The 22841-nt window shown below is 34.7% G+C and overlaps 1 protein-coding gene and 1 pseudogene across 1 annotated transcript; both read right to left on the bottom strand.

Annotated features, from left to right (window-relative positions):
* Positions 1–1302: 1302 nt before the first annotated feature.
* Positions 1303–11840, bottom strand: LOC148689795 (cyclin-J18-like; annotated as a pseudogene).
* A 2056-nt stretch (positions 11841–13896) lies between these two features.
* LOC137730655 (type IV inositol polyphosphate 5-phosphatase 9-like) lies at positions 13897–16897 on the bottom strand. Its single transcript, XM_068469628.2, has 8 exons — positions 16662–16897; positions 16327–16520; positions 16097–16195; positions 15738–16005; positions 15327–15511; positions 14620–14728; positions 14371–14522; positions 13897–14280 (listed from the first exon to the last, which is right to left on the bottom strand). The coding sequence occupies exons 1-8, from the start codon at positions 16680–16682 to the stop codon at positions 14034–14036; spliced, it is 1275 nt and encodes a 424-aa protein (XP_068325729.1). The 5' UTR covers positions 16683–16897; the 3' UTR covers positions 13897–14033.
* Positions 16898–22841: the final 5944 nt, after the last annotated feature.

Here is a 22841-nt window from a genome sequence, read left to right on the forward strand (position 1 = left end):
CATATACATTAAAATCATTAACTCCTCCGATTAGTCTTCTCTTACATTATTCATATCACAATATAACAGGAAGAAAGTTGTGCTAACCGCTTGAAGTTGTGTTTTGTCTAGACGTAATGGGATAAAGATGAAAAACCTCGTAATCAGAACAATTTACTACTTACGAACCATCGAATCTTCAATTTAATTTCTTAGTTTTTGTTGGCTATGTATGTTACGTTATTACTGGATTTGTCGCATGTTTAATAATCTATGTATTGGTTTTAGGTAGCCGTCCAGTCGTCACCTACCTACAGCTATAGCGCCTGTTATTTGCTCGCATACAATGATTGGAAAATAGGAGAAATTCATCATTACTTCAGTCCAGGAGTGATAATTATCTTATTCCTGAATAAAATAAATGTTCAATAAAAACTATTATTAAAGCTCAGAATGTCAACCTTAAGGGGGCCATTATAGTCATTGCATGAATTTGGCTGCCGGAATGAAGGAAAGTGCTAAACAAAACAAACAAAAAGGCTACACGTTTATACGAATCGAAATTAAAACTTTTTACTTATGATATCATAAAGTGTTATTAAATGGAATTGAATTTCACAATTCATAGGAAATGCAGAGTGGTTAAAAATACTCAAATGCTCATTGCTCTTGCGGATTGTTATTCTTATCCGAATCCAATCTAACTTTACCAAACAGGACAAGAACAACAGAATTGTAAAGCATAAAACATCACACACTATACTTGACCCCCAATCCAAGCTTTGCTCACCAAGTAAATTTGGTGGGACAAGGGCTTCAAAATTAAAACTTATAAGAGATGGAAGACTCTAATGTACAAAGTAAAATGAGTAACGGAATGAGAGATACAAAAAAGTATATATTACAATTACACTAAAAAATTTCTCACAAATTAATCCACAAAAAAGCTAGGGGGTCAGCTTCACACACTAGTTTGGCATCTCCCTTGGTTTCTAATGGACCCCGACAAGACAAGAGAAAAGAGAAAAATTATTGGATTATGATTCTCTTTTCTTTAAATCCCCTTCCTCTTCAATCGCCTCTCATTTGAACGATTATGATGATTAAGTCACATGTTAATTTCTTTATAAAAAAAAAAATTAACTGGAAGAGAGATTTTAAAAAAGAGAAAATCCCACTCCGTCTCTAAAAATAAAGGCAATTTCCGGATCTCGACTGAAATGTAACATCAAGTGGGCGTGTGGTGGAACCCACAGAAATGATAGTGTTCAAAAGTAGTTTCTTGTGTGTTAACAGCATACGAATGGCCCAGCGACGTCCATCCCTTATCCTCCTATTGGTAATTTGGTATTGGATTCCAACACCAGAAACCTTCAAGTTTTTCAACCACACGTAACACAACTCAGTAATTCCAAGTATTTAACGTAACACACCAGACTAGTTGCCCTGTTCAAAACTCCTATCTAACGACAAGCGTCGAACACGTGCTTCAGAATGTCGGTGACAAGATCTAGAACATCCTCTTCATCGCATCTTGTTACAAACTCAACTGCAATCCGAAAAAGTATTTCAATCAGTACCAGTGCTCTCCCTCTGTCACTTCAACACAGGAAAAGAGAAATAAAAAAGAGGAGGATAAAGGTGGGGCGTGTAGGGAGGACCAAACAACTGAGATGCTGCAATAGCAGTGTAGAAACACGAAATGGTGAAAAGTACAGAACAAATTGAAAAAAAGAAGTCGAAAACGCATCATTTAAAGCAGGAGTACTACTGATAAAAAATAAAAAAAGCAGCAGGAATTCAGGAAGGACCTATCAATCGAGTACGTAAGAAGAGCATCAAATCTTCGTTGAAAGAAAGACAACAAAATTTGGGAAGGGGGAGTGTAAAGTTCGAAATGGACCCCCTTCGATATATATGATCAACAGATCAAGATCAATGATGTAGCATTGTGTGTCTCGTTAATTCTACACCTTCTAGCTCTTGGAACTCACTTGTGTGGACAGCCTACCATGCTAGTACGCATGAGAAATATGCACCTCTCTTTCACCACCCTACCACTTAGTCACTCATCTAGCGAGTAGTAAACAAAACAGAAACCCTACCTACCTAATAGCTAACGCCTATCGAGTCGCAAATGTACGTGCAAGTAGACGTGTACAGTTAACCATGCTGTACCAGACACAACGATGTTTGATATGTCCTAATTACGACATGTCCTCTTAATTTTTTACTTGATATGCTAAGTGCTGTCTTTTAACTTTTTCCTTCCATATTTGAGCTTGCACTCATGCAGGAAGCAATTAATTGTTGTGCAGTGCTTTGTATTGAATCTGTTTCGAACCGGTCTGTGTAAGCGAAATTTCATCTTGCTTCTTCTAAGCCTAACATTTGATGTTGAATAATAAAAAAGAAAGAAACTAGCTGCTACATAGTCCATCAACTAGGGAATCCAGATAAGATATTCTGAGATGCAAAGGCAACCAAAGGTAAGATCACCGTCAGAAAGAATATGTTGTCAGCAAGGATTCTATGCAGTTGAAAAATGGCACAATGGACCACAGAAAGTGGGTTTACATCATATGATCAAAAGGCCCACCAAATTGATGATCATATATAGCCGGTGGTCAAGAATCAAACAAAGCTGTGGAATGGAGATGGGTGGACTCTTGATCGACTAAGTAGTCATTGTACAACAAGGTGTCAGTCTCCCTCTTCACGTCAGTTTCTCTCATAAGAACTAGGGACCCTGCGACTATTGCTTGGGAGCTCATCACGGCAAGAATAAGGACTCTAAAACTCGCGACTTTTTGGTGTGGCCAAACAGTCAAGAATGCGGTTTGAATTAACGAGGGTCCAGCTCAAAATGCAAGGCTAATAAATCTCTTGCCTAATTGACACGATTTTAGGAGAAGGGAGACCAAAAAGTTGGGTTAAAGGAAGGGAAGCAAATCAAGGGTGCAGCGTATCAGTATCTGACTGAGCTAACAAAGATATTTCACATGACTGAGCATTTGTTAGAAATCAGCAGGTCCTAGGATCCCACGTTTTAATACTAAATATGCTATGCATGCTTGCGTCATGGTAGTTAAGAAAACTAGAAATCTTACCCCAAGGAAGAACAGGAAATTCCAGCATCTGTTTAGGAGCTGTGATGATATATGAAGCAACCTGCAAAACAACATAAAAAACAAAATTAGAGAACACAAACCAAAGTTAGCGACATTTTACTAGTACTAAGATTCTGTTTTGTCAAACATGCCAAGATTGATACAGCGAGGGAGCGAGGATTGGTGTAGAGCACCGATGTCTCCTGCTTTTCTTTTCGTAAAGAATATCTATGATTTCTATGCCTGCATCAAAGTTCACAACTTCCCCAACTTTTGCCACTACCCTGAACTCAAAAACACACAAAAGATGTATCAAAGTGAAGCTAGTAATCCTCGAAACAAGAAGATCATGAAAGAAAGAAGCTAATACTAGTACAATGAAAGTAACGAAAGCTTACTTAAATTGGGGCAGAAGCTCTTCAAAGTGTCCAAAAGCAATATTGTTCATGCCAATCTCAAAATTCACTTCCTTTGATAGAGAACTTAGATTACTCTCAGCCGACTAGCACAATACAAAGCAAATAAAAAGAAAGAAAATAAGAGAAATTCCGGAGCTCTAAAACCACCCCCTGTGACATGACCAACGGAAATGTACAGCACCCGATAAGCAAAAAATTATCGTATGCTTATGTGAAATATGTACTTTGCGAAGCCCTTGGCAAATATAGCACTACATATTAATCGCTTACTGCTTCCAATTAATCTCAAACGGTGTAGTGTTGTTCCTTGATAATGGTGTCCCTCAATCACTTGAATATCTTCATAGACAAATGTGGAGAAGGGTGTATCTATCGATAAAGCATACAAATGGACATTGATTAGAATCGATTTTGAGAATTTTTATGGGATTCATTATAAGCTAAAATTTAAGTAATTCTAGTCGTATCATATGTTTTTTGAAATTAGTTTAGGACATTCCGAAGATTTTCGACACTTAATAGTTTATATATTTTGTTTGTTTTTCAATTTAAAAAATCTAAAAAAATTGTTTCGGGAGCTAATTAATGGTAGGATCACATCCACATGTCTTGAAATATTTTCCTTCACTACCACGCAAAAAAAAAAATTCCCCAGACTAAAAATTTCAATTTTTCTCAAAAAAAAAAAAAAAACATTGAGTTATAACTCACGTTTTTCAATCGATTTTGAGAATTTTTACAAGATTCATTATAAGCCAAATTTCGAATCATTCTAGCCGCACCACAAGTTTCCTAAAATTAAATTAGGATATTTTGAAAATTTTCGACACATAAAATTATACTTGGGACCCCTATTAGTTTATATCCACAGGTCTTGCAACATTTTCCTTAACTCCCATACAAAATATTTCCTAAAACTAAAGTTATAATTTTTTCACAAAAATTGTGGGACTCACGTTTTCCAATCAATTTTGAAAATTTTACAAAATTCAAGTCATTCTTATCACACCACATGTTTCCTAAAATTACTTTTAGGAAATTTTGAACATTTTCAACACATAAAAATATATTTGGGGGGCCCTATATTAGTTTATTTTATTTTTATTTTTTAACTTTCAAAATTAATTTTGGGGTCTAATAAAATGTAGGATCACATCTAAACATCTTCAACATTTTCCTTAACTCTGCAAAATATTTTCTAAAACTACAATTTTCAATTTTTTTTTTCACAAAAATTGTGAGTTATAACCTACATTTTCTAATTGATTTTGAGAATTTTTACAAGATTCATTATAAGCTAAAATTTGTGTTATTCTAGTCGCGCCACATGTACCAATTAATGGTCAGATCATATCCACAGTTCTTGCAACATTTTCCTTCACTCCGAACAAAATATTTTCTAAAACTAAAAGTTTTTACAGTGGGCAAAACCAAAGCTTGGGTTTTACAGTGAGCAAAACCAAAGCTTTTTTTTTATTTTTTAAACCATTTCTCTTTCCAAAAAATAATAACCCCTCACTGTAAAACCCGTATAATTTCCCAGAAAATAGTAATACATATCTATGTAGAAATCATGCTCGAGAGTAGTGAAAACCAAGTATATGCCATGTCAAGTATCTCAGCAATAAAATAAGAAATTCAGGTGAAATAAATCAATGTAATTGATATGTCAACCGGAGTCACCTAACGTGACCTGTACGGCTGAGTCTATATCTCATATACTAATTCTTGCACACCAGTCGGAACCACATAAATGTGGTCTGTACGACAAACTTGGTGTAAATAAGTACGCTCAAATGCTATGATCACGTGAAGGTTGTGCGATGAATCGTAGATCACCTACGAGTCGAAACCACCTAATGTGGTCTTTACGACATGCTGGCACCTGACTTGGATCCAAGTTGAGCGTGCGGTGCGGGAGGTGAACAATCACGTGAAGGCTAGGCCCTGGCCATAGGCGGAGCACTAACACCGGGGTGTAGGATAATGAGCACTAAATGCATCTAAACATAACCATACTCACCGTAATCTATATCATCATGATATACTCACCTGAAACTTACCTGGGCCTCCGCAGCATCAACAAATATTATGCATATGTACGTATATATATATATATATATATATATATATATATATATATATAGATAGATATAGAAAACCAAAAGCTCACTCACTTGAGATTCGCGCTACACTTCCTAGCACAAATATCAAAATGTCTCGAATGATCGTCGCCTAGAACAAATATCAAACCATGTCTCAGAATCCTTACTGATAGAACATGTAATTTACATAAAACACATCCCCAAAGACATTCTAGAATGATTTAAGACCCATTGACCAAAAGTCAATCGTCGATCAAAGATCAATGGTAGGGTCTACAACCCTACGTAACTCGATCCGGAAGATCTGCATCTCATATTACTGATCTGTAATTCCAAAGATCCACATTATGCTTCTAGAACAACATACTAAAGTTTCATTATGATCCAACAGCTGGATCACCGCTAATTGCAAATTCAAGTGGCAGTTAACGTTTTATTTTATAAACTTACAATTCCAATTCGGGAAGATCCGTACGTCGAATTCTCGATCCGTACTATAACGTATTAAAGTTTAGTGATGATCTAACGGTCGGATCATCGATTGCTATAATGGTCAAGTGGCGAACCTTAACAAAATTTCTCTAGATTCTGCAGATTTTGCAAATTTTCTGGGCAATCTTTGGAACTCCATATCTCACTTGTTTGTCAACCAAAATCGACCCATATTATACCAAAACGAAGCTAGAGAAGTCTAGAACAAGATTATATCTTCTTGGAGTCCAAATGATGGCCGAAGATGGCCAGAAAATGGCCTGAAAGATGGCTGTCCGTGGGAAAAACAGGGAAATTCGCCAGAATTTTTGGGCAACCCTTCAACATCCATAACTTTGTCAATACTCAATGAAATCAAGTGATTCAAAAACAGAAATCATATTTCTCAATGATATGAAGAGATTGGTACCTTACACAATGGCTATATGGTCGTGATTTGGCCGTAAAACGCCTCAAAAGTGGTAGAGGTTTCCAGAAACTGGGCAAAATTTAAATCGTTATAACTTTCTCATTTCTCCACCAAATCACACGATCCAAACATAAAAATTCATCTACACAACATGAGGAATCAATTTATACCTGTTTTTAGTTCAAAAGATGGCTGGGAATTATCTGAATCACGCCTAGAAGTCTCGCCCTAAAACCTTGTTTTTCGAACTTTAGGTTAGGATTCGTTTTCAATTAAACAAAACTCAAAACTGGGTTTATGGTGGTGAAGACATGTAGATAATGGTGGTTTTGATGTTCAACAAGCCGAAATTTTTGGTGATGATGGTGGTTTGTTTCACGGGAGAAAGGGAGAGTTGAGAGAGAGTTAGAGAGAAGAGCTACGGAAAAAGAAGAAAAAGAAAAGGAGAGAGAGTTCTAGAAAAGTGGGGGTGGCCCCACTTGGCAGTCATCCAATGGTCAGACAAATACCACTTGTGTTTCAAATGGTAAATTACCAAAATACCCTCAACATTTAAAGGTTCGTAGAATCTTCGTTATAACTCTAAATTACATTCTGCTTACGCCCACACGTCTGTAGCGATGAGTACTATGATGATACGCCAAGAAAACGAGTCTTACGTGACATGACACAACAGTCAATAAAAGTCAACGCATTTGCCTCGAAGGGCATTTTTGTAAATTCACTTATTAAAATTATAAAAAAACCATAAAATTGGGAACGGGTCGTTACATCTCGTCAAACCATATGTTTCTTTATATTTTTACAAGAATCATTATAAGTCAAATTTCAAGAATCATTATATTTTTACATATATAATATATTTGGTGGGCCTTCTATTAGTTCATATTTATTTTTCTATTTTTCAACTTTAAAAATTAATAAACATTAGTTTCGGGGTTACTAAATGGTAGGATAATAGTCAAAAGTCTTGCAACATTTTCCTTAATTAACTCCCACTTAAAATATTTTAAAACCAAAAAAATAAAAAATAAAAAAATAAAAAACAAATCAGTTTTCACAAAGACTATCACGTTTTCCAATCAATTTAGGAATTTTTACTAAGTCATTATAAGTCAAATTCGAGTCCTTCTCGTTGCACCATATGTTTCGTAAAATTCATTTTTGACATATAAAATTTATTTGGGGGCCCTGTATTAGTTTATATTTACTTTACTATTTTTTAACTTTAAAAACAAAAAAATTATAATAATTTTGAGACCTAATAAATTGTAGCTTCACATCCAGAGGTCTTGCAACATTTTAATTAACTCCCATGAAAAATATTTTCTAAAACTAAAAATTTCAAATTTTCACAAAAACTGTGAGTTATAACCCACTTTTTCCAATTGATTTTCAGAATTTATGTAAGATTTATTTTAAGTCAAAATTTGAGTCATTCTCGTCACACCACTTGGTTCTTAAAATTAATTTTAGGACACCCTGAACATTTTTGACACATAAAAATATATTTGAGGGGTGGGGGCTCTTTTAGTTTATAGTTAGTTTTCTATTTTTCAACTTTAAGGATCAATAAAAGTTAATTTTGGGACCTATCTAATTGCATGGTCACATCCAAATTAAGGTCTTGCAACATTTTCTTTAACTCCCACGCCAAATATTTCTTAAAACTAAAAATAATTAAAAAATAGTGTCATGACCTAATAAATGGGAGGACCACACTTAAAGGTCTGGCAATATTTTTCTTAACTCCCACGCAAAATATTTCATGAAACTAAAAATCAATAAAAAATAGTTTCTGGACCTAATAAATGGTAGGATTATATTCAAAGGTCTTGCACCATTTTCCTTAACTCACACGCAAAATATTTCCTAAAACTAAAAATTTCATTTTTTTCACAAAAATTGTGATTAACCAATGTTTTAAATCGATTTTAAGAATTTATACAAGATTCATTATAAACCAAAACTCGAGTCATTCTCGTTACACCGCATGTTTCCTAAAATTAGTTTTAGAACATTTTGAACATTTTCAACACATCAAATATATTCAGGGGGGCCAATGTCACATCCCGACTCGGGCTCCACCACATCCCGGTATTGACTTTGCCGTAGCATGATATTGTCCGATTTGGGCCCCGACCATGCCCTCACGGTTTTGTTTATGGGAACTCACACGAGAACTTCCCAGTGGATCACCCATCCTGAGATTGCTCTCATGCAAACTCGCTTAACTTCGGAGTTCTGATGGAACCCGAATCCAGTGAGCTCCCAAAAAGCCTCGTGCTATATGGAGGTAGGCATGCACATATAAGGCATAGATGATCATCTCCCTTGGGCAATGTGAGATCTAACAATCTATCCCCTTTAGGGGCCCGACATCCTCATCGGTACACTTTCGACTAGGGATTGGCTCTGATACCAAATTGTCATATCCCAAACCGGGCTCCACCACATCCCGGGCTTGACTTCGCCGTAGCACGATATAGTCCGCTTTGGGCCCAACCACACCCTCACGGTTTTGTTTCTGGGAACTCACACGAGAACCTCCTAGTGGGTCACCCATCTTGGGATTGCTCTCACGCGAACTCGCTTAACTTCGAAGTTCAGATGGAACCCGAAGCCAGTGAGCTTCCAAAAGGCCTCGTGCTATATGGAGGTGGGCATGTACATATAAGGCATAGAGGATCATCTCCTTTGGGCGATGTGAGATCTAACATCCCAATATTTCATCAAACTAAAAATTTTAATTTTTCACAAATGCTGTGAGTTATAACACACGTTTTCCAATCGATTTTGATAATTTTTAAAAGATTCATTATAAGCCAAAATTCGAGTCATCCTCATTGCACCTCATGTCTCCTAAAATTAATTTTAGGACATTACAAACATTTCCGACACATAAAAATATATTCGTGGGGGGAGAGGGGGGGGGGCTTTATTATTATTATTATATTTTTCAGCTTTAAACATTGATAAATTAATTTCAAGACCTAGTAAATTGTAGGATCACATCCAAAGGACTTGCAACATTTTTTTTAACCCTCATCTTTGCCAGACTTGCACTTAAGCCCTAAAAGAAAATAAGGAATATACATAATTTTGAGAATATTTATAAAAAATGTTAAATTATATGAACTTGAAGATTCTGATCTAATCCGATTCCAAAATTTTGGGACAGAAGTTGAATTACGTTGTTTTCGATCTGATCCATCCGAAAATAACCTTATTTAGGTCTATACATTTTATGTGGCATTGTAGATATTTGTATAAGGGAATTTTGCAAGTACCACTATAACTTGCAAGCATGTGTGTCAATACCACCTGAACTTTTAAGTTTTAGTTTTTACCACCTAGACTCTCTATTTGTTGGAATGTACCACCTACGTTATTTTCTATCCAATTTTCTATGAAAATATATCACGCACCCCTCAGGTGGATGGATATTTTTAGTGGCACCAGAGTCAGGTCCTGGAGATAAATGGAGAAGTTGATTTCAGGTTTAATTTTGGCAGGGTTGTTGAAGAATTGAAGTGGGTATTATACAAAATGTAATCTTTCATTTATAATGAGTTTTCAATATTTTTTTTGTAGGTCAGCAAGCCTGTGTGTGAAGTGTGATTCACCTTAATTTATTCAAATTTAATTTTTCAAACTCATGAAATGAATTGTCGAACAGGAGTTGTACAAAACCCTAACTTTGGCACCACATTGACTCGAACAATATTATTTTGGAGCTAATTTGATTCTAACCAGGCCCATGAAGTTAATTGACAAAAATATCCGTACAGATGACAACTTTTAACGACAAATGAATGGAAAGTAAAGAAGGTGGTATATCCCAATAGTTAAAAGAGTACAAGTGGTAAAAAAGAAAAGAAAAAAAAAATAGAAGTTCATGTGGTATTATCGCACGTGCTTACAATTTCAGGTGGCATTTGCACAAAAAACCCTTTGTATAATTAGGACGGTCCAAGGTTTTAAAATACGCTAGGCGCTAGTCTAGCAGCGGGCTTAGGTAGATTAGGCAGATTTAAGTCAATTTATCATATATTGTATAAATAAGTGATTACTTACACTAAAAAAACACATAATATTGTATTGGAATGCATAAATTGCGAAATAAAATAAAATATAAATGATGAAGAATTAGAACATATTAAAAATACAGGAAACAAACATATAATGAGTGTTCATCCAAGTATTTAACAAGTCTATTATATTTTATTGACCAAAGAAAATCCAAAATAAAAGTTATCGATTTTCTATCTAAGGGATAATCGCAATCTAGGCAAGCGCCTAAACGGGTTTAGGTGGACTAGGCGGGCACCGTGGCGGGCTAAACGAACACCTAAGTGGGTCTAGACGCACTTTCTTAATTTTCAAATACCTAGAGACTAATCAGGATGGTGGTCAACCACCTAAATGGCGTTAGGTGGAGATTTTTAGAATAGTGGGATGGTCCTGGTGTAGCCTTTTGGTCTTTGGCCCTTTCAGGTACCAAATAAAAACCATTACTATATCATTCTTTTAATTTGTTTTCCTTTTTGTACAAACCATTATGCCATTTTCTTCCTACTATCACTACCCTGCTTTATGTTTTGTAAAAAACGAATGGATAATGGTCGTGATTACGGAACCATGATCCATGACAATTAAATACTATAATTCGATATCTACTAATTACAACTTGCAAGTACTGTGTCTACCGCAGTTTTGGTTGAATTGATTGTGGTAAGTCCATGTATAGCTTTTCTTCTTCTAATTAATCTCTTTCAAATGAACTGCATTATTTGTATTCTAAATTGATTCTCACGTGAGGAGTGGATATGTAGGCCACAAGCACAAGCAACCCTCCGTCATAGTATTTTCTTTGAACAAGTTGTAGTTTTTCTTATCGATGAAACAAGTTGTGGTTATTAAATCATATCTTTGGTATCTGCTATATATTCAAATTTATTAAAAATGAAGATCAGATGGATGATGGATCTTCCACTTAGCCATGGTAATAGAATGTGATGTTCCCACTACTCCTCAATCATATATATATATATATATATATATATATATATATATATATATATATATATATATATCAAGTTACGTGATGTATTAGTTTTCGATAGTGGACAATGAAACTAATGTGTCTCAATTTTAGAGTATAGTTATATGGCTTGTGTTCCAAATACAATGAAAATTTTGCTCAATTCTTAAGATTAACTAATCAATCGAAAAAATTATCAGAGGTTATTCTTACGGGTTTGAAATTTGCCAAAGCCAAATGTTTCAACCATAACATCATCGAAAGCGATTCTTCCAACGCCATCAATTGCTTGCGGAAACCAAACCTTCGTAACCAATGGTGTCTATATTGAAATGTTGATGAAATTCGTCGAGCAATGGCTTGCTTTGATTTTGTTCATCGGAGTTAGGTTCCAAGAACTGCCAACCAAGCAACTGATGTGGTTGTAGAAATTATCAGATAGACGGGGCAAAGGTCCACTACCAATAACATCAATATTGTCACCAACTTGTTAACTACCACTTGAACAATCCGTCAGATATGGAGTTTTATCACAAAAGGTCTCGGTATTAGTTGGAGTGAGGTATGGATATTTAAACTCTTCTTTTTTGAGAGCTATGGTTATTGTGGAATATTTTAACACGCCCCCTTACGTGGGACCCAATTAGTGGGTCACGCATGGGAGATTCACACATCGGCAATAACGTGGCCCCAAAGAGACTCACCCTACACGTGGGCCCAAATGACCCACCATCATCGTGCTGGGTGAAGAGGACCCGCCCATCACATGGCTTACACGCCCACTATTTGACTCTGATATTATGTAAAAATTATCAGAGAGATGGGCCAAAAAATCACTTCCAACATCATCGATATTGTTCAGAACTTGTTAATTACCACCTGCACTACAATCTGTCAAGTGTGGGTATTATCACAAAAGGCCTCAGTGTTAGTTGGAGTGGAGTTAGGAGTCATGGAGCGGGTATGTACTGCCACATGATGGGTGGGTCCCCTTGGCCCCGTACGATGTTGGTGGGTCCTTTGGCCCTGCGTGTAAGGTGAGTCTCATTGGTTCCACATGGTTGCCGATGTGTGGATCTCTAACATGTGACCCACTAATTGGGTCTCACGAGAAAGAGCATGTTGAAATATCCCACATCGACCATTTCTCTAAGAAAAGAAAAGTTTAAATATCATAACTGCATGCCAACTAATACCGATGTCTATTGTGATAAAACCTCACACCTGACGGATTGTGTAGGTGGTAATTAGAAAGCTAGAGACAATATCAGTGTTGTTGAAAGTGGGTTTTTAGTTGTTAAAAACCCCACTCATTCAAGGGTCAACAATTTCTCATGGGAAACTTTACCCCCTTCCTCACCTCATTGGTTATGATGCTGTATCGGGATGGGCTTCCATCTCCCACGCCATCTTTTAGTTGAGATTTGATGGTGGTTTCACTATCTGTCTCTTCCTCTTTTGTTTCACCTGAGTGGTGTTTGGTAGTGTTTGCATAATGGTTTAGGACGTTTGTTGTTGTCTAGTTCGCATCGACTGCACCCTTCTTCTTCTTTTTTTTCTTTTTTGTTTTTCTGGGTTTAGTTTTTGGGCTATCTTGGCCTATATTTGTATTTGCTACCCCTCTTCGGGTTTCCAAATTAAGTTTTCATTCGACAAAAAAAATAACAATCATTACTAAGTACTAGTTTGGTACTGATATGTTTTTATAAAAAAAAAAAAGTGGGTATAAAAAAAAGCTGAGCTCAAAAAGGTGTTTGGTAAACACTTAAAAACAACTTATTTTCACAGTTTTGGGTGAAAAAAGCTGAAAACGTGAAGCAGCATAAATGTTGGATTATATGTTGAACGTTAGATTATGATTTCTTGTTAAACGTTGGATTATATGTTTAAGATAAAGTTTATAAATATTTTTCTTTTAAAAATAAAGTATATTTAGTAATTCACCTTTATTTGTTAAGAAAATTAAATTAATGGCATATCTAGTATTATACCATTTTTGGTCATTTCACACAGTCACAGTTGTTTTCCATAAAAGTTTACCAAACACTATAATACTGCTTTTTCTTTTTCTTTCCAAAAGCACTTTTATAAACAAATTTATCAAACACTCTGCTGCTTTATTTCACAGCACAATATTCTCACAACACAGCAAAAACAGTTTTTTTTTTTCAGAGCACAGCTATACCAAACCAACCCTAAGTTGGATTAAAATATTTGCCACGAGATATGGGTGCATGGTGGTTAGCACACAACACCCTGGTCACTGGTTGGGAACATCATATATTATGCAATTAAATTTGTATCATTCATTATCATTGGACCAAAACAAAACCTTCAATTTTTGTAATATTCGAGCCAAATAGAAAGGATTCTTCTTAACCAACTTTCACTGTACATTCATCAGCCGAGTTATGTAAGCAAAACTTTATATTTATAAATATCACAAGCTTCTTAATTAAAGTAACATTTTTATGCTCAAAGCTTCAAGCTTGTTGATCTACCTTTACAGAGAAAATTATCGGTGGAGGATATTTGAAACTGGCTTGATATTCTCTCAAACCGGTCAGATAGAAAAAAGCTATGGTATCCTCTCAATGTTCTTGAAAGCCTAACTTCGGCAGTGAATATTGCATTCACAGGTCTGTGATCAGACAATTTTGATTCACCTCTATTGTATACATGTTGCTTCAATCCTTCTCCGCGCCAAATTATCCGATCACACCTAAAAACCCAGAAATAAAAAACAATTATTATAATATCACGTGTCGGTATGTATGTTGCAGATTACATGTAATAATTAAGTGAAAGTTACCATGCAGGAGCACGCTTCTTTTCAACTTTCTTTCCCGGAGAACACCCATAGTATACATCAGAATTTGGACAATATTTGTAAGTGGGAGCAAATTCAACAGCTCCTTCGTTCCAACCTTCGAGTACTTGTCCCTCTTTGAGCTCCATCATCAGCTAATCCAAATGAAAATTGATGTCAAATTTTGAGTGAAAGAAATTAAATTCATGTTTAAATAAATATAATGGGTACACTAACGATTAAGTGGTCTACCTGATCATGTTTTAGTAAGGTATTCCATTCTCTCATTTCCACCAACGAACGCGTTGTTGCTTCCGGAAGGGAAATTCTATAATTCAAATCTCCGAGGAAAATTACTCGACTGCAATATTTTTGAACCAAGCAATTAGTGGCCGCTAGCTGTTGAGGTTTTTAATTTAGAGTAGTACTTCAAAACATATTATATATTTATGTAATTAATTAGCTTGGTGTCTAGGGTTTATATGATATTAACTTTTGATTATATATATGTAACATACATATGAAGTCAACTTTTAAGGAACCCATAGTTTGAATGACATGATACAATAGACCATTAACTGTTTACTGGCATAGAGAAGTCAAGCTTTCCATGTGGTTATATAACATAATGAGTGCAACATGGCCATATCAAATTTGATTAACAACTACTTAATTAATTATAATTAATATTATATAGAACAAGACAAGTAGTTATAAGGATGAACAACACTACAGGTTAGGCGGCTCCATTAATTAGTTATTTGTCACGACAAATTCGAAGAAGAAAAAATAAACAATGATGGTGCTTAAGCCTTAAATATGTATATTGTAGTTGTACAATTGTCTTATTTCATGTTACATAGTGAAAAATAGATTGATTAATGAGATAAATTGTATGTTATGTATAAAAAACTAATTAATGCAATGGTTTGGACGGTTTCAAAGTTTAGTTAACATACTCATAATCTAGGATCTTTCGGGGCAAATCAAGCAAGGGGCCTCTAGGAAAACTTGTTCTTGACAATATATCGGAAATGTTAGAATTTCTCAGTTTCTCATCTCCTTCTCTACTCCCTGAAGCTAGATGAGTGCTCACAAAGCAAAAGCTTGTTTCATGTAACCGAAACCTAACAGAAACCGAACCCTGCATGCACATCATCATTTTGAAAGAGGAAAATTAATTAAGATTAAAAAAAATGTAATGTTTCTTTTGATATTATTCTAGTTTTTAGATCATATATAATCTTGGACTCTAAAATATCGATCATGAGGCTACAATATTACAAAGTACCGATATTCTGCCACTTAAAATCTTTAAATTCAATCCCTAAGTATTGTAACATAAGTACGTGATAATAAGTACCACGTACCTTATTTCCTAGGCATCCCATGATCCCACAACCAACACAGGAGACACTTGGATTCCGAATAAATGGACACAGATTACTTCGAATCCAAACTGATACTAGAATCCCCACCATTTGCTTGCTTATAATACAGTAGAAGTGTGGATCTTTAATATTGTTGCGTCTATTCTTGTTTAAAGCTTCTCTGATCAAGGAATTCCATTTCATGCAGATCTTACTATTCTCCGATCCTAGAACATTGGAGGCTTTCAGAGGAACGATTTCTTGAAACCTGAACATCATGGAAATTTACTTGGACCATGAGTAATTAAAACAACTTTGAGTTATAGTTTTTCTAAATTATTATGAAATTATGTAAGTACCCAAAAACATAGATGTCACAGGACGTGTCAATCAAATCCTCCATATTCATATCTTCTTGTGGTTCCACCCCACCAATATTCCACGTACTAACAAAAACCCTAGATGAAGAGAAAACCATACGTATGAGATGTATGAAAATACATTTTATTAAAAAGACACGCACCAATTGAAGTACTAATCATGGTGGACCAGGGAAAACTATATCGAGATCGAGTTGGTAAATACATACTTGTACTTGTGTGTGCTAGTGTCCTTCTGCTGATTGAAGACGGTGGACGTAGGGTTTGAAGACGGTTGATCATCGCTTGGTGTTTCCAGCACTAATCCTTCCGAGACATCGTTGCTTGGAAAATCTGCTACAAAGTTGTTGCTTCCCATTTGCTTTCTCAGAATCTTGTTTGCCACTAATCTAGGCCACATCACCTAATTAAGGGAAACATAACAGATATTAATATTGTTGTATGCATGTTTATCCATGTATATTTGTTTATATTCTGTATGTATAGATGTATTTATGGATGAGGAAAAATATCAACGGGATATCTAAGAGAAGAAGGTGCTCACTCCTCCTTGCTTTCTAGCCATGGACAGAGGGAAAGAGGCGAAGAGTTTAAGTATTTGATGCTAGAGAGGGAAGGAGAAAAGGTCGGATAGAGAATGCCAAAACAGATAAAAAGAAATGGCAGAGAGATAATCATGCATGCTGTGAGATCACTGCAAGTTGGGGTTGTTTGGAGGATCAGTTGCTACTAACTATAGCGACGTGGATGGTTTCAAGGATAGAGAATGCAGCAATCGTTAAAAAGAAGTGGCTGCATTGCTTGTCTACCAATATATATATTATTTGAGAGAGAGAGAGAGAGAGAGAGAGAGAGAGAGAGAGAGTACAGAGAAAACATGGGTCTCTGCACGCATGAATTTTATCTGTTTTCTTAAGGCATAACATGAAGGATATGTTTTTACAGAGTTGTTTAAGCAAGGGTGCATGCAAGTGGGCGTGGTCCATATCACCATTATGGAAAACAGACGATCAGCAACAGTAAAAGAAACCCTTTTTTTTTCTTCTAACGTGTCAACCGCTTACTGGCTATCAAAATGTCCTCATCTGGACATATACTTCTCATTTAAGCTGGATCATCACTTCTCTATATGTTGCTGCTGATTCACAGCTAGCTGGTATTTGACATCCTCTAAACTAAAGCTCACGTAATATATAACATGGAATTTATAAAGTTTGATTACTTTTTACTAATAACGAATTCTCCATGTCAACTTTGCCCCGGTTTTTAGAATAATATTCTTTATCTCGTCCAATTATAAATCTCTCTGGCATACATATGTCAACATACTAATGTATTTGGTGAAGTAGCTAACTGACCCAGTCGAATGTAATGATCTCCGAGTTTGGTTTGTGTTGGAAAATAAGAATGCGTTTTTGTTTTCTAAGTGAGCGAGCAATTTAATTTGTTTTTATTCTCTTTTTTTTTTTTTGTCAAATAGTTTGTTATTGTGTTAGGGTATTTTATATATTAAGGTTTTCCAGAGACATAATTAAGGAGTATGTCTCCTTTTCTATTTTCTACTAAGGTTAGATTGCTTTCCTATTAGTTTCAGGTTTTCTAGAGATATAAGGAGTATGTCTCCTTTCCTCTTAGTTTCAGAATTAGGTCTTTATAAATACACCTTTAACTTAGTATAAAAATTAATACGTTATAAGATATAGCATTTTAGTTATGTAGTCGTTTTGACAATAAATATACCTTTGTTGTAGTCAATAAATTTAGAATCAGAGTTTGTAATTCTTTTCTAGCCCTTCGTTTTGTTAACAGTTTGGCCTAGCTAGTAGTTTTGGCGAGCAAGGCAGCTTTTCTTGTGGCTGCGGGTAAAAACCTAATTGGATTCAATTATAATTTGTGAAGATATGTTATTTAATTTGCAAGAAGTCATATACATACTTTTCATTTGCAACTAAAAAAAGATGGCTTCTAATCCCCCTCCAAAAAAAAAAAAAAAATCAATCAAATTAATGTTTCATATGAAAATGGATATATATATATATATATATATATATATATATATATATTTGTTTCACATATAGGCACTAAGAAGACACATCCAAAAAAAGTACTGTTGACTCTCTCATTGATAACACAAATATGTTTCCAAAAAGCTGATTTAAAGGTATATGATCTGATATATTCGGCTAGCTGGAATATCATACCAGGGATGGCTCAGCCCCAGAGCATGCAATATGCAAGTCGTTGGTAGACTAGTAAGTCCAGTTTTTCCAGAGCCGCCGGCAGAAAATCACAAGTTGGTGTATGAACAAATTAAATGGCTTTAAAATTAATGGTACGTGATCATCGACTAGTATCTTAACCTAACATTGAAAGGCGCCTTCCAATTTTTAAGTATTTATTTTCGTAGTGTATAGTATACTTTCCAGCGATCACACTGCAACTTGTTTACAAAGATTCCAATTTAATTCATCCGGAGAAATCAGCCATTTTAACACCTCCAATCAAATAGAAAAATTTGTATATTTTAACACCACTAATTATATATACTCGTTAAAGTTAAACTATCGTTCTCAAATAATATTAATTAGTTTATAATTTACACACCATACGAATTGGAGGGATTTGATAGGCACTAATGACAGCCACAGAAAGCAAACCACCAATCCAATTTCTTATTTGGATGGCGAGCTAAATGTTTCCAATAAAAATGTCATATTTTTATCATATTAAAAAGGACACAATATTTTAGTCTGTGTTATTTCTGAATGTTTTTGTCTGTGTTCTTGTAGCTCCGCGACTTTGTATTTAGTTAATATGATCTCCTAATGATAGATATTAATTATTAGCATATGCGCTCATAATTGTTATATATAATATACTATTTGATGGTGAGATATTTGGCAATTGGGCACAACAAGCTAGTCACGATCGGCCCGATTCAAGTTAATTTTACGTGATGCGTGCTTAGCTAAGCAACTTCATCTGATCAGCTTGAAATTAGTAAATTACATGCATCTCACAGGTACAATAACACGTCATAGGGTTTTCAATCCAAAATTCCTTGAAAACTTACTATTTCTGTTTATTTTAATGTTTAGTTTTTTAAGCCTAGTTTGTTAATAATAAGTGCATTTTTGCTCGCCACCATTTAGTGTGGTATGTGCTCGCCACCTTATTTGTCACCGTTAGATAAGTATGAATTTTAAGATTTGTGCCTATCCACTACACAAATATCGAAATTCAAACTCGTCTAACGATAATAAATAGGGTGATGAGCATACACCATACTAAAAGATGATGAGCAAAAAGGGTATTGTTTTCTTGCTCAGTTGGGTGAAGTTAGTTTTCTATATGTATGATACTTTATAACTCTATAGAATAACAAGCTAGTCATGTTGTAATCTTACGATTTATAGCCATTTCATTATTCTTGTTTTGTTTAGTAATATTTCATATTCCATTATTTTTTCAACTTGGTATCATAATAGGTTTGATTCTTAGGGTTTAATCTGCTTTAATTGGTATCAGTTTGTTGGTCGGTGCTTAAGTTTGCGAAAATTCTTCGTTTTCATTTCTTGTCAATTAGGTTTGTGTTGGTTAGACCTAGATTTTGTTTTTGTTGGGAAAAAAAAAAGAAAAAAAGAAGAAGAGAGATTGGATAATCGTGAAAATTTGATGAACCCCGCATCCAAGGACGGAGCTAGTGTAGGCCTATGGGCGGATGCCCCCACTCATTTAAAAAAAAAGTATGGTTACGTTCCAATTCTCAATAACCAGCTCTAAACTAGTCTACCGTTTTGGATCCCAAATGCCCTACATGATAACAATTTAATTAACAATTAATTTAATTGTGCCTCCCTGTTTTTCTAACCCTAGGTCGTTAATCCACACAAAACTCATCCCACCATGTACGGCAAAGCAATTCCAGTCCCTAACTTCTCCAGATTTTTCCTCCCCTTTCATTCAACCAAAACTCAATTGAATTTGGAGTGTTATAGACAGTTGGAGTTCAAGTAATCAATTATCAAAATTTAACACAAGAATTTTACTCCACAAGGTATTTTATACGACTTTAATTCATTAATTTGTTTTTGGCATTTCAATTTAGAATTTAGCTTTCTAATTTAGAGATCAATGGATGAATAATAAACTGATTATTTTTATATAAAGAGATATTTAATGGTATTGGTAATGATATTGTTATGCAACGCTTTCAAAACATGAAAACGATTCGAGGAATATTGTAATATGTTGTATGAAAAACTTTATGGATTACTATATTGGTGTTTTATTCAATAAATTCTTAAGATTTTTAATTGTAACTTTGTTGTTTAAGGATGCGCCTGCTCATACAAATTTTTGACTTCGTCTCTGCCCGCATCTGTTCCGCATCGGACTCGGCTCACCATCTGGACCGTTGAACCACCATCAAACATCAGCACGCACATCCATCTGCATCTGCACCCACACAGACCTGCATGGCCTGCTTCTGCTCCAGATTGTATTGAGTTTTTTTTTTTCGAATTTGCATATTGGTTTGTTGCACAACGACGACTCCCGGAGGAAGGAAAAGGAAAAAGAGAAAAAAAAAAGAAAGAAGGGAAAGGAACAAGACAAAAAAAAAAGGTTTGGTTTTTTGAGGCCACACGGCAAGGAGAAGAAATTAGTTAGTGTTTTAAGTTTTTGGGTTTGGAAGCCTGTTACTCAAATGCAAGATCACTCTCGAGTGTTCAGATTTGTGACCACTCAAGAGCATTCGAGTAACGTTGTAAACGTGATAAATTGAATTTTTTGCTTGTTTGTTCAAAACTTCGCACTTACATTGGAAGTTTGCACTAGTACTTGTACTGACATTAGAATCTTGCACTTGCACTGTTGGATTCATTGGGAATTCGCATTAGACGTTAGCATAAAGAAGCTTCAATCCACATCTCTATGTTGGCAAACTCATGTCATGTAGCGCGAATTTGAGGGGTGTTGAAAAATATTAGTGTTTAGGTTTATTTTAATGTTTTGTTTATTGGTCCTAGGCCGTTATTATTAAGGTTTTGTTTCATTGCATATTAGGGTTAGGTTAGTTTTTTTTCTTCTGTATATATATATTTGATACTTTATAACTCTATATATAGAATAACAAGTTAGTCACGATGTAGTCATACAAGTTTTATAATCGTTTGAGCATTCTTGTTTATTTCATAATATTCTTTAGTTTCATATTTTGTCGTTCGTGTGTTTGCTTGTTTATTTGTATGTGCACTCTAATTTTCAACAAACCAAACCATTAAAATTTATAATAATTTCCTAATCTTGTCCTATGAACTACGAAGGTAAATGTCTCACATGAAAATATAAAAAAACATTACAAAGATTTGTAAGAAGTAGAGTTACTCTTCCAATTACATATCAATTGATTTTATGGTATCAAACCTCAACATTCGAGTAAAGAGTCATGCTAGCTAACAGTTTCATTTTGCAATCGATACAAAAATGTGCACATGTTGTGCTTATGGATTATTTTATTTTATTTTTTCAAAATGCAATGACCAATAGTGGTCAGATTGGTCACATTGCTTAATTCAATTTATAAATTAAATGACTACTAATACCGACATATCAATTGGCTAACATAGGCGAAATATATAAATGTAGCCTAAAACATGTTATTTTATGAACTTTATTAGAGGAATCGAATATGCACATTTCAAACAATTGGTTGGCTCTGAATTTGCCGTCTATCCAATACTTTGCCATTGCGTATTTGAACGGATCACATAATTAATGGGATGACTAATATAAAACTAAACACTAATTTGAAAATTAGTGCACAGAGTATATATTAATTAGGTAGACGTATCGCACATATTATATATGTATCAAGATTAACAAGATTAATGAAGATTAAGATGCAATTAATTTAACAAACATGTTCTTAAACAAATCCTGCAACTTGCTCGAGGGAAGGACTCATTACTTAGGAAACCTAGCAAATCAAATGAGAGTTAAAAAAAATATGCCGCAGATTGAAGATGATTGGTCGATGCTAAGTACTTTCTAGCTAAACAGTTACTTTAAGTGATGACGTGGTGTCGGTTAACCAACCTTGAATGCTAATTTGTTCGACTTTAAATAACTTAATTCCACTTTCTAAAAATTAAGCATCATCCATGATGCATACATGTTGATATTTATGGTATAGATTTGAGGACCACTGGGACTTGACAGTCATTTTATCTTTTTATTAGTTTTCAACGTCTTTGATTGGCTGCAACTTAATTGTATTTTAATACTTGATTTTGGATGTTTACTTGGTTTTGACCATTAATTAATTGTGGTAAATTTATTCACACTAACGTCCACGAAATTGGTTATCAAGTTTTTCATGCATACGCGTTTTCTTCCAATTTTCAGCGTTATTCTATATAATTGATTGTTTAATGTATAATTAGACGTTGTCTATGGTCAAAGAGAGTTTATTGAGGTGGTAAGAATCATTTTATTCACTAAACTAAAATCTAGGTTCGAGTTCCACTGCTGACAATCTCTCTTGTTTAGTGATCTCTAAGAATAAAAAAAAGTGCCTAAGACTTCATCTGAAAGTCCGTAAAGAGACTTGTGGTATGTCTTGATTGTAGATAAGATAGTCTCTCCCTCCCCTTGAACTTTTAGCAGAAAAAAATATAGGTTGTTTATTTCAACAATATTCAACGCTTATTGGTTCATGTTT

Source organism: Pyrus communis, chromosome 16 (genome assembly GCF_041283825.1).
Source record: "Pyrus communis isolate YQ-2024b chromosome 16, ASM4128382v1, whole genome shotgun sequence".
Classification (NCBI taxonomy): domain Eukaryota; kingdom Viridiplantae; phylum Streptophyta; class Magnoliopsida; order Rosales; family Rosaceae; genus Pyrus; species Pyrus communis.